Below are 13,245 nucleotides of genomic sequence, written 5' to 3'. Positions count from 1 at the left end.
AAAGCTTCACTACTACAAGAAAAACATTCAAAGACTCTTCTCTGCAAAACCTCCCATTTTATGCACTATAAGAATGTAACTAAGAAATAACCTACCCTCACATTAGCTGCTTTAGCTTTTTAATCTTTCCAGTCTTTGTTTAGAATGCTGGACAAGGCTTGTAAACATATACTGATATGGTAGCTTTCTACTTTAAAATTAAACAATGCTGGTTCCTTTCATCTCAAAAAGAGGTTTTACCTGTGGAGGAGCTTCAAAAGCAGGGTACACAGCTATCTCTGGCAAATTTCTGTTGCTGATGTATTTATAGCAGTTCCATACACAGTTAATTAGATAAGCCTGCAAGAAGAGATATTTCTCTTTTAAAGACCTCATATGCAGAAATTTGATGTTGGATTACATTCATATGACAAAAAAAAGGGCATAAATCAAACTTAGTCGATACATATCTGAGCAACGGTTGCTATTTCACAGATTTAGGCACATACCTACGTTGCTCTCCAATTTAGCTTTGCTATCATAGCGACTCAGAGAAGACGAACCACACAGGTTTTAACAAAAAAACCCACAGATCCATTCAATTAATCTCTCTACCTCAGCAGCGCTAATCAAATTAATCCCCAACTGGCTTATGCTTCTGTGCACATCAGTCCAAACTTCCCAGGAGGAGAAGAAGAAGCCAAGAGCACAGTCCCACTCATCCCTGAGTTAGCATTGCTATTTGTCCAACTACCAGTGTGAAGGAGAGGGCACAAGCGCACAACTGCGGTGGCAAGGAGATCATAGAGCAAAGTAGCCTGGACTTTAAGTCAATCTTAACTGCTGTAAAAAGACATACCATCATGCTCTGATGAGGATTAGATTTTTTTATTATTATTAATCTGTATAATATTTATCTTTCTGAATTTTTCATTGGCAAAGTTAGTACATGGTTATACACAAGGTATAGAATTTCCCAATCAAAAATAAAAAATATCATCTACTGTATTAGGCTTCCACTCCCCCTACTCAGACACTTCTCTTGGAGAAAGTATAGAAAAACGAGTAAAATTCTTTCATTACTTCATTTTTCTTCATTTTTTCTTGCATTCAATCTGAATGCAATAAAGGAATATTGTCACAGCCAATGTATATTATCAACTCATTTCTCTCATATGCTTTGTCTGCACAACAGTTTTTTGTAATTCAAATGAATACCTCTGTATTCAGATCTTCAAAAATAAAATAAAATAACTGGTAATATCACCCTTCAGTAGGAAGAAGGATGCAGCTCTGCATTAACCTATGCATTTCCTCCTGAAACACGCACCTTGGTTTGTTAGGCACAGTGAGAGACTTTAAAAGTTTTGCTTAGAAAACTTGTATGGAGTAACTCAATATTGTTTTGCTACAAGCTTCATTACAAATATTAAAATTATCTCCACATATGCAAAAAGATTATATTTGAAGTCTTCGTGCATCCCTACTTCCTACTCAAGAAGGGCAGAGCTGCATAAACATGCCTCACTGCATATAAACGAGTTACTTGAAGACACCAGTACACAAAATACAAGACTTAAGTCATACTGTAATTGAACAAACCATCAATTCTGCTCAAAGAAGTTCTTAACTCAGCATTAAGAAGTCAGTCGAGCTCTTAATTCAGCATTGAGAATTAAGTAAGACTGACAGCATCTTAATATAGTAACTCATGAAACAGACATATGCTTAAGTTTTAACTTACCTTTAAAATGATAAATAAAGCAAAGAACACCAGAACAATAAACAAGAGACAGCTGGAGTCCAAGGCAAGGAGATCATCTTTGTAAGGGAAATCCGGCTAGTTTAAAAAAAAAAAAAAAAAATAGGGCAGGGAGAGAAAGGGAGGAGATAGCATGAAGACTACACAGTCACAAACATTGCAGAGACATCCAAACTTTGCACCAAATGAAACAAACTCCTGGGTCAACAACTCCCCAGAAACAACAAGTTCTGTTTCTGACTAGTTTCTTCTCTGCCCTCTCACAAAGTGCAGTATTTATCCTGCCTCTCTCCTGCAAGAGCTACAGAAGAGGGCTACCTATACAGAAGTCTCACGCTATCTACGTGCCTAGTCACTTCCTCATCTCATGCTAATAGATATCCATGAAATTTCCTTTTTAACAGTTCCAGCACAGCATTTGTACTTAGTCCTCTACTTGATAACTCTTTAATGACTTAGTATTAATTTCCTCCTGTTAGTCCAACCAGTAACATACATGTGTGCAGAGTAGAAAGGAAAAGTTGCCCCCAAACTTCAGAAGAGGGAAAACAAAGAGCTTCTGCAAATTTCAGATGCTTCTCTACCTGACCACAGTGACAAAGTCTCTCTCCAACACCAGTCCGATTTTTTGTTTATATCTATTTTAAAGGGTTTGGGGTTTTTTGTTTTGGTTTTTTTTTTGTTTGTTTCTTTTGGTTTTTTTTGTTTTGTTTTTTTACCATCTACTTGAACAGGTCTAAACACCAGCCAGAAAAGGCAAAAAGCTTGTGATCCCCATTAACTGACAGTGTATTCTATCCATGAAATCTTCTTGTTGTTAAAACACACACAGCATTCATGACAACTCCATTACAGTTTTCTTAGAAGGTACTGTTGCAAAGTAAGAAGAGCCATATAGAATGTAAAAAGGAACCCTCAGAATCTCAGATTCCATCCCGTAATGCTCTCGTACCCTACATCATATCAATCCTTATCTATACTTTTCTTCCCCTCCCCCACCAAATAAGGGTCATCACATTTTTCATCTGCAGTAGCAAACCTGCCACAGAACCACACCGCTTAAAGGGTTAGGAACATCTTTGTTTCAAGTACAAATGTAGCAGAGACAGTTTAAACCGACAATTCCCATCACAATTCTTTCTTTATTCTCCCTGGCTCTCCTTTTAGGGAGCAACGACACCTTTGGCCCTTCCACCTCCAATAAGCTCTCATTCTCATAACCACCCTAGCAGTCATCCCCTATGGCTGCTGCAGCCTGAATTCCTCTTTCCTATGCAGGTAGGTAACTACAGCTCAGTCACTTATCCAATTAAACCAAAGTTTAATTTCAAATGTAAAAATTGCAACTTGAATTGAACAAACACTTACCAACTGATCCAGATAATCCTTGATTCTGGGCAAGTAGGTGAGAGAACTGATGGCAACCAGGCAACTGAGCACAAAATCAAAGAGTTGGTAACAGAAAAATGGGATCAGCCAGCCTACACGATGCTAAAAAGGAAAAAGCAGCAGCCTGTAAGATACTTAGTTAAAAATTCCAGTAGCAAGTTTAAAGTAGTGGACTATAAATATACTTACAGCAATTGCACCATACACCATCATTGCACTGATTGTGAACATGAGGAGGGAGATAGCAAATAGAACGCAGGCATTTTCTGCATTAAAAGAAAAACAATAAGCATCAGTCATTTCTTGAAGTTGTCACACTGCAGCTGACAGGTACCCAAGCTCTATCCATTACTATGATCTGTTCTCAACTGTTTCATCTGTGCAAACTAGCAGCGGTAGAATTGAGTAACTCAGCTCTCTGCTAATGGAAAAAGATCTGGTTCAAGAAAATCAGCAGGCATTTGCAAAAAATCCCTCTGCCTTAATCAAAAGCCTGAATAAACCTCAGACACACCAATTAGAAGCCTGACATAGTTTGACAGTAATGCAACATAATGATGCTGATTTGCAATGTATGTCAGTGCTAAAAGAATGTGGGTGATTAACTTTAAAACTGGAAAGAATTTTAAGTGAAGGTAGCACAGTATCAACCTTTACACTTTAAAATAGTTTGATTATGTAATTCGGTCATTGGCAGAGCAGCACTGCTCCTTCAGGAACACTATGGAAAACAGGAAATCACTGCATGGAAGGTATCCCATTATTTACAAGAAAAAGCAGTTGAACAGAAGCCAAGTGGTAGCAGAATCCAGGACACTCATGGAAACTGAATGATGAAGATTCTCCTTGTGCATCACAGTTGCCGATGACAGAGCACAGTTTACATTTTTAAACACAGAGAAAGAAACCAGCTTGACAGTCTATAGATGTGGTAAGCTAATGCTTTTAGCAACGCTGAAGCCAAACTTATGTGGTTCCCGTGCTTGAAAGAGATGATCTGAGAACCCTAACTGCAACTGGTTTGAAAAGATACACTGCAGAAGCACTTCTGTACCCAATTCAGCACAAGATTATGATATCTACACACACAGATGGCATCAAGATGGAGCTCCTCCCATGTCTGAAACACATTGTGTTGATCAGAGAGCCCTAAGTACTCAGCAATAGCCAACAAGCGTGGTTTCCTTCTGAGGATCTGTTACTCACAATATCCACAGGCACAATCAAAATTGTAATAACCCTTCCATGCACACAAAATCCTCTAGCCCATATTCCAACATGGGAAACAAGAATCTAAGTCAACAGCATGTGACAGTCATTTTACACTAAAGAGTAGAGAAAATCAGAAGCATCTCTCAGTCATATAAGCTTAAGGCTACCAAGTACACCATTCATTACAAAACATGACATTTTACAGATATCTGCTGTAATTTTACTTACTATCTTGACTTTATGAAGTATTTGGTCCTCGTTCCTACTCTTCCTTCATTACTAACCATCATGAGTTACAGTTGCAGGTCAGAAATGACAAATCCTCAACTCAGGTCATGAATAACGTATGAAGATTGTAAACCAGAACTCTCAAAATCCGAGTTTATGCTGTACTATTCATCTTTGCTCCAGACTGGATCTGACCCTCCCTAAATTTTAGTGTAATACAACACACTGAGACAAGACACATGAGAAGTGCCACACTAAACATTTCTGCACATCTGGGCCCATGCAAACCTCATGAGGTGCAGTAAGACCAAGTGCACCTGGGTCAGAGCAACCCCCAGTATCCATACAAGCTGAGGGATGAAGGGATTGAGCGCAGCCCTGCCAAGAAAGACTTAGAGGTACTGGTGAATGAAAAGCTGAACATGAGCCACAAAAACGATCAAAGGGCTGGAGCACCTCTCCTACTAGGACAAGCTGAGAGAGTTGGGAGTTGTTCAGCCTGGAGAAAAGAAGGCACCTAGGAGACCTTATAGCAATCTTCCAGTACTGAAAGGGAGCCTATAAGAAAGATGGGGACAAACGTTTTAGCAGGGCCTGTTGTGATAGAAGAAGGGGTAATGGTTTTAAACTAAAAGAGGGTAGATTCAGACTAGACATAAGGAAGAAGTTTTTTATGGTGAGGGTGGTAAAGCACTGGAACAGGTTACCCAGACAGGTGGTGGAAGCCCCATCTCTGGAAACATTGAAGGCCAGGATGGACGGGGTTCTGAGCAACCTGATCTGGTTGGAGATGTCCCTGCTTCTTGCAGGGGGGGTGGACTAGATGACCTTTAAAGGTACCTTCCAACCCTAACCATTCTATGATTCTATGAAAAACAAGGAAAACAAAGCATGTGCACATGACATACTATAGTTAAGAAACTTAAGTCATTACAGACAAAAGTGACACCAGTTACACCTGTACACATCATACACAATCTACAACAACAGAGTGGAAAGTAGGTTTAATTCTGCTCATGATGCTTCTCTTCTGTTTCTTCTGCATATCAAACTTTTTACATAAATACTTTGGTTTCACTCAGGTACTTCACATCCCAATTCTACCACTTTTCTTAGAAAGATGGCGTAGTTTTCCTATGAGTAAACCCATACACAATAGCTGTAAGCTCCTTCCTTAAATCTATGAGGATCACCAAAAATTCACCAAGAAAAGTCTTTAAAAATAGTTTTCTGCTTTTTGTTTCACAGACACAGCAAGGACAGTAAATGGTTATGGAGAAAGCAAATCAGAGATGTTCCACACATCCTTCAACACTCAAAGCATTAGAAGACAAGAAATCCTTAGAAACCTCATCATTAAGATGCTTAGGAGAAATATGAAGTAAAGATAATATTCCATAAAAGTTTTCTTTTTTTTTATTCTTGTAGAATAACTCAATCTCAGAATAATTAGAGAAATTCAGAAAATAGGACAACTGTATTTAAGCTGTATGCATATTTTACACACCAGTGTAAGGCAAATACATCACGATACAGCATACTTTATTTTGTAATCAGACAGCAGAGTTATACACCTACCAGCCATTCTCTCAGAAGCGTAGTAATTTCCGATGACTTCATACTGGATATCAACAGGTGGCACTATATTTGGATGTGTCACTTCTACTGTCAACAAGATGCCCATCAGCAAGTTCACCACCTGAGAAAGATTACAGTTACCGAAAGGTTATTTACACTGCAACAGCTATGATCTTTTTAAGGACACACTAATAAATCTATTATTTTAGTTAGAAATAAACTCTCTGCTTTGACTATATGTGGGAGAAAAAAAAAATAATTAAACTGATGCTGTGTGATGAATGCGCAGATTGGTGAAGCGGAAAACTGGAAAGAGTTACAAGAGGCCAGGAAGGAAAATGTACAACAGTGGACACAATGAGGAACATTTCGAAAGAGTTTCTGCGTTCTATAACAAACCGAAATGCACAAATAAGGTACTGTACTCTACTCTCAGATAGTGCTGGGGGGCAAGCAGTACAAGGGGATATGTAAATGTTACACAGTAAATACTGAGCGTATGAAGGCAAACTTTGCCTACAGCTCTAATCCTCAAACGTAGCTTGCTGCTTGGTTTCTCCCATGTTGGTTCTCCCCTGCTTGTATTAAAACTATCTCCCTTCTCTTCCTAGATCATTTATTAAGACCTCATCAGTCCTTATCAGAAAGGCTACATAAAACCAGATGAAGTTAAAAAAAAATCTCACATAAAGACTGAACCCCAAAATTTGTAAGCATTCAGCATTGGCTACGTGCTTACCAGTCCTTCTCCTCACTTACAATGTTACTGAAAACTACTTGTTTCCCCATTTTGGTACATAGCAGAAATGCTTTCAGTAACAGTAAGAGCTCAAAGAGTGAGAAGTAGCCTAAGCCTCTGCAAAATTGCCTTCACAGCATTTATAATCTAGTCAAGATTTACAGGGGCATAGTTTCTGTTACTAATATCTAGAGAGACACATCAAAGAAAAAGGTTGCGTAACAAAAAAAAGTAATGATGATCCTTCCAAGCTGCAGTCGTTTTCCAATCAGTATTCAGTACAGTCACCACCACCAGCAGGATATTTTACAATTAGCCTCAAAGGAAGAACAACAAACTGGCTTGCAGTTTCTCACAACTTAAGAATATTTGCCAAATATTTCTTCTTTTACTGGCCTGGTTTCAGGAGTCAATGACGGCAATAATGGCAAGTCCACACACAATTATTGAAGCGTTTAGTAAGGAAAAAAAACTTATGAACATTTAAAATGAGTTTTAGCTTTTAAGACTCAGTTCCTACAAGTTTTGTTTTGTTTTCCTTTTTAAAGGGTTTTATTGTTTTGAGGGTTCCCCCCCTCCCCCACCAAAGTTTAGAGATTCCATGGCGATAAGCTTGCTTACACTTTCTGCTAAAAAGAACCCTGTAGTGAAATCAAAGCTGATTGTTTTGTAGAAGTGTTATCATGTCATCACGTATTATACAAACTTATTAGAAATTCCAGCTACTTTCAGCCACTTGTATCCTCCATTTTATGCCTTAGAATGTAAAATACAATAATTAGTACAGCTGTCAGGGAAGAACTAAGTTCAGCTACTAATATCTTTAGCCTTGAAGTGAGCATATTTTCCCCCCTCACCAGACACTTCCTACAGGGCAAACTGTCAAGTTGCTCATCTACCACTTGTGTAAGTGTTTTGCTTCACCACTGTTCAAATGTATAGAGTACTACATTCTCTCACCACCTGTTTCATCCTGCTCTACTCTGGCTTTCTGCTCTCAATGACTTTCAAGCCTTCCATTTCCTCCTCTCTGTGAGGGAACCAGGGGTATTGACCTATACTTTACAAAATAACTTCCTTCTCCAGACTTGTTTTAAAAAGCCTATATCAAAGTTCAGATCTCTGTCGGTTGAAACATTGATTTCTACTTCACAAAACATGGAGAGGTGGTCAATTATAGCTAAGTCATTTATTGTTTACACACAGTCGTCATTTTAACGTAAATAGTGATAAAGTTCAAGACAAAAGACAGTATTACTTCAGTACTGAGTTTAACTGCCATGATAGGCTATCTGCCTCAAGATAAAGAGAACGCAGTGCTCAAAATAATATACAAGTACTGAAGAACTCGATTGCCTTGGAATTGTGAAACTGTCATCCTACATCTGTCACTTTTTATATTTTCATCCTATCCACAGTCCTAGTTTAGCATACAAAAGTCCTTTGTAATTTCACTAGTTATTGAGCACAGTTCAAAGTATTAAACCTTTATTTTCTCAACCTGAAATCATGTGCAAGGGAAACAGGAAATTAAAGTCACTCAAAATCCAATCTATTAGGATCAGTAAGACAGAATAAAAATACTAATTTAAAAAACCCAAATAACAAACCCAAACCTCTGTCAATTAACACCCCAGTTTCCACTACTCCATTACTGCTATTTGTGAGTCCTATCACAGCATTGAGCAACTCATTGTTTTCAACATATGAATTTCAATTAAGAGTTACCAACAACTCCAAATTAGGAGTCCTTTTAAAGCACAAAGCCAGAGCCTGTATTTTAACTACTACCATTCTTCTTTTACAGAAGCTTGATAACAAAAATACCAAAGGCTTGTTTCAACTTCGTAGTCAATGTGACTGGCAGCAAGAGTATGGTTTAGATTGCAAGGCATCATCAGAGCTTACAAGAATAAACTAACTGCAAATAAAAATCTATGTTCCCAAGTGATCTACATGGAGTAGGAGTCGGAGGGGGAAGGAAGCACAAAGCACAGGTAAGCCTCAGTGTAATCCGAAGATTAAAACCACCAACCCCAACAAATCAGGACTCAGTGGATACTGCACTGTTCTGAGGTAACACCTCAGAAATCCCAGCAGTCCCCATCCTAGTCTTTTTTGTTCGGAAGTCAAAAAGTAGTAATAAAAAAATATAAATCACAAAACACAGGTTCAAATTCTTATTCAAAAGATGGTTCTATTAAGATTAAAAAAAAAAAACAACAAAAAAAACAAAAAAAAAAACAATTTAGTTTTGTAGTCATTTAAGAATGTATTTTACTCATGTAATTGGGATAACTAAGCTTAACAGACGTTTGGTGTAGCTTATATCACATTAAAAAAAAATCAATAGCTGTTATTAAAGTAGGAAGTCAGCATTTGTTACAAACTGGTAACAGAAATATAGCTCCCCATACGATCAGAACTCAAAAGACTGTGGGACCGTAACAGGCATTAGCTTTTTAATTACCAAGTTATATCTCCATGGTATACATTTAGTGCTTAATCATGTAAGTGCTTCAGCTCTCTCGAGGCCTGATCATCAAATCTAGGTTTCCCCAAGCGCTCTGAGTGACTAAAAACCTTGTACAGAAACAAGAATTCCTACTTCTAGTTTGCTTATATCCTTTTACAAGTGGGAAAGAAGAGGGAAATTGCCTTGCACTACTACACCTTCTCATCTTCCTCTCACTTTTCCATTATTTTTCATTAAACATGTTCCTGAAGAAACAAACCAAGATGGGGGTTTTATCTTGGTTTTCTTACTATACCAAAATAATAAAAATTGAAAAAGAATACTTGTAAATGGGGTATTTCAGAGCTTCTAGCACTGTCAAGATTAGATTGAGACCTGTTACACCCATTCGTTTCTGGAAGTCTTGTTCAGTGAACAAACGACTCCAGAGATCATCCTGAGCCTCCTGCTAGCCAGTAGCAATTGCATCATTTTGACTCCATCGCTGAAGTTTGCTGCCAGAATGAAACAGACACTCCCTCCAAAACAATGCTATTACTTTTAGACTGTTTGTTGAACTCTGATCTGATTTTTGCCAATGCAATGTTCATGCTTCTGGAAAGCACTGTGCCTAATAGGAAAGTTTACAGGAAGAAACAAACTTCAAAGCCAGACATTTGCAATTACGGAGCTCGGAATAGGAGGTTTCTTTTTCCTTCCTACACAGAACAGTAGTGGGTGTTGCAGAGTAAACCAAACTATTTTAGTCCTGGAGCTCAAGTACAAGTTCCCTAGAAATGTTCTTCACTCATCTTTTTGCAAATACAGTTTTATCTGTTTCTCAGAAACAGTCGCAGCATGTGGACTGGAGCGTACTTAAAAAGACACAGTTTGATCACACAGCACCAACAGCAGACATTTTAGAAGATAATGTCCTTGTTCTCCCTAGACTCACAGAAGTACACAAGGACAGTGACATAACTATTGTAGTGAAGAAGTTAAATACAAGATTTGAGAGTATACAAATAAGCAAAGAATAGGAAAATGGCTAAGTAAATGGTTACATAAGAATAACACACATTTATTAAATAGCCAAAACTCTTATCTTACTAAAACATCTGGAGTAGATTGCTACGAGACTCCATTTTATGTTCAGTATCAAATTCCTTCAGGACTGCATAGCACAAGAACACAGTGTATCCAGTAAATACAGGCTGACCAAGATTTTCAGTAACACAAAGCTATTGTTGAGTAAGTATTCTCCCCCACCAAAAAGCTACCTCCCTCACAAAAAAAACCAAACCAAAAAAACCAAAACCAAACAAAACAAAAAAACCCAAAAAATTCCACCCTACACAGAAAGTCATTACTATTTGTCCCACTGTAACTTATAAGCATAGATTATTAAATTGATTTAGAAATACTTTTCACAAGCTAGTGACCAAAAGACTGAAGTTCTACTGAAGACATGGTCTAGGCCATTTAATTGTTTGTTTGGGGTTTGGTTTTTTTTTAAGTTTGTCAGCAGAAAGAAGTTTAATTTTCACTGTCCAAGTTGTAATTTACCCTCAAAAGGCTTTAATTATAGTTGAATTTTGATGTAAAGCATTAAGCAAGACCACCTAGACTTCATGGTAAGACCGTATTTCAGCTCAAACAGCTCACAGGTGTCAGACTTAAAAAGAGTTATCACCTCTTCCCAGCTGACAGCTGGGAAGAACTAGATAAAAATATTCAATGTATAGGTTAACAAAGTGTTTGATACAGTTTATAGAAAAGCACAGCTATGAAGGACTTTGCATGCACCCTGCTACCCTGAACTCAACTATATTTTTCCCCTCTAGCAGCCTGCAGCCACTGAATTTGTTGCAGTTACAGCAGATCAAAGAACACTTTGCCTCAGACACCACTCCACCTCTGAAGCCATTGTCCATAAGCACTACAGATTTTTGCACAGATTCAGAAAGGAGAAAGAGGTGCTGCATTCAAGCAACAAGATGAAACAGAAGCACAGCAAGAGAGGTAGGAGCTGGAAGTACTACAGAGTCTGCAGCCTGGAGAGCACATGCCTGCCAAGTTCCTGGGTCTGTAGATACTTCTGCGAACAGGAAACGAAAGTGGGGAAGGCAGTAAGGTGTGTTTGTTCCACAACAAGGATAAATGTCTCCTTACTGTTAAGAATTAAGACTTTTACTTGAGGTATCGGAAGAATATTCATGATCTCCCCCATCAGCACAGGGTAAAGCTTCTGAAAGTTTCACAAGTTTCCAGAACAAGTCTGATGTTCAATACTGCAATGGGCCTTTTCTGTTTTACATGAACTAATAGTAGAACTTAAATCAACACCAAGACATTTTTTTCCAGTTTATTTAAAAAAAAAAAAAAAAAAAAAAAAGAGAGTAAAATAGCCCTTTCCTACAGTTTTTGTTATACTTCCTACTCTCCTACTTTGCTTTTTCTTCTATTCCTCTCTCCTGCCATTTTATTGACTGTACATTTTCTTGTAAATGGAAGGACAGAGATTAAAAAAAAAAAAAAGAAAAAAAAAGATCTTCCCATACTTACTAAAGATAAACCATAAACTCTCCACACTTAAATCCTCATACCTATAAAAGCAATTTTTGTGTACGACATCAAGGCATAAAAATTCAGCACTCTTTATTTTTACAATCTGGGGAAGGGTAAAGGAGAATACAGGCTTTGGTTACAGCTTCAGGGGAACAGAAAAGCTATAACGCAACATTTTTAAACTATCCTCACATTCTTACTGCCCATGAGGGTAAGAGGAAGGAAAGATGAGGAAATTACTTCAATAAAGGGGAACTTGTTCCCCTTTAAGGGAAGTTAAGGCTCCAGGCTTTAACTTGCTGGTACTGTTTTGAGATTTCTATTTTACTCTAGTTCAAAACTACCTTTAATATTTCAGCTTCACCACCACAGCACTCCCTCAGAGAAGCACACACCAGTCAGAAAACAAGAGGCGTTTTGGAAACCAAGTCTGTTTGTATCACTCCCCAAACACTGTGTAGAGAACACAGTGTACCAAATAACCAGGAGCTTCCCCTTCCACAAAGCTCTTCAACAAGCAAAAGCAATGTTCATTTTGAAGACCTTCACCTTCCTCTCAGAGCTTACATACTGCTCAGAAGAAACACATCTTATCATCCTATTCTCAGCATACCCCAAATTCCAGCCTCCCCAAGCATTAGCATCTCCTCTCTTACCAAGGACACATTCAGTACTGTACAAAACACGTGTAAGTTCCTCCCCCTCCCACTCAGATTAAAATGCCCTGAACTTTCTCTTCGTTTTTCTTTTCTAACCACAACAAGGAAGGCCGCCAAGGGGCAACTGGGCTTGGCAAGCCCGAAACTGACCCCGGGGAGAAAGAGGGGCCCGAACCACACCAGGCGACTCCAGGAAACTCGTGCAGCTTCCCCGCAGGGAGCAGCACAGGGGACGCCGGCGAGGGCTGGCACGGCGACAGCCGAATGCCGAAAGAGAGCGGCTCCCCCGGCGGGGAGGGCGCAGGCCCGCCGCCTCAGCTCCCCCGAGCCCTCGCCCAGGCCCACCGGCGGCGCATGCGCGCTGCCCACCCCGCGCCCACCGCTCCCAGGCTGGGCAACGGCCCAGCTCGCGCGCATGCGCGCTGCGCCCAACCCAAATCACCGCCCCCTCAGCGGCGCCGGCTGCCCCCCGCGCCAGTCTCTCACCATGTACCAGGTGCCCAGGATGATGGTGCCGGTCCGCACGTGGCAGCAGCCGCAACAGCGGGTACTGTAGAAGCGGTCTCGGCTCCGCTTGAACGTCATGGTGGTAGCAGCGGCGACGCCAACCTCCCTCCTCCAGGCCCACGGCTCGCCCTCTCCAGCCACTTCCCCTCCAGCTGAGGGCCGTGAAAAC

The 13,245-nt window shown here is 39.5% G+C and overlaps 1 protein-coding gene across 1 annotated transcript in view; it reads right to left on the bottom strand.

The window, feature by feature from the left end:
* Nucleotides 1-13,245, bottom strand: part of LAPTM4A (lysosomal protein transmembrane 4 alpha) — a 14,297-nt gene extending 1,052 nt beyond the window's left edge. The window contains exons 1-6 of the mRNA XM_086745786.1: nucleotides 13,056-13,245; nucleotides 6,149-6,269; nucleotides 3,320-3,396; nucleotides 3,110-3,232; nucleotides 1,724-1,819; nucleotides 241-339 (exon numbers count right to left, since the gene is read on the bottom strand). Coding sequence (XP_086601912.1) covers nucleotides 241-339; nucleotides 1,724-1,819; nucleotides 3,110-3,232; nucleotides 3,320-3,396; nucleotides 6,149-6,269; nucleotides 13,056-13,154 — 615 coding nt within the window. The 5' untranslated portion in view covers nucleotides 13,155-13,245. The remainder of the gene's footprint in view (nucleotides 1-240; nucleotides 340-1,723; nucleotides 1,820-3,109; nucleotides 3,233-3,319; nucleotides 3,397-6,148; nucleotides 6,270-13,055) is intronic.

The sequence above is a fragment of the Chlamydotis macqueenii genome, chromosome 3, assembly GCF_036417535.1.
Source record: "Chlamydotis macqueenii isolate bChlMac1 chromosome 3, bChlMac1.mat, whole genome shotgun sequence".
In the NCBI taxonomy this organism is placed as follows: domain Eukaryota; kingdom Metazoa; phylum Chordata; class Aves; order Otidiformes; family Otididae; genus Chlamydotis; species Chlamydotis macqueenii.
The sequence above is the reverse complement of the archived record's forward strand: the minus strand, read 5'-3'. Positions and strand labels throughout refer to the sequence as shown.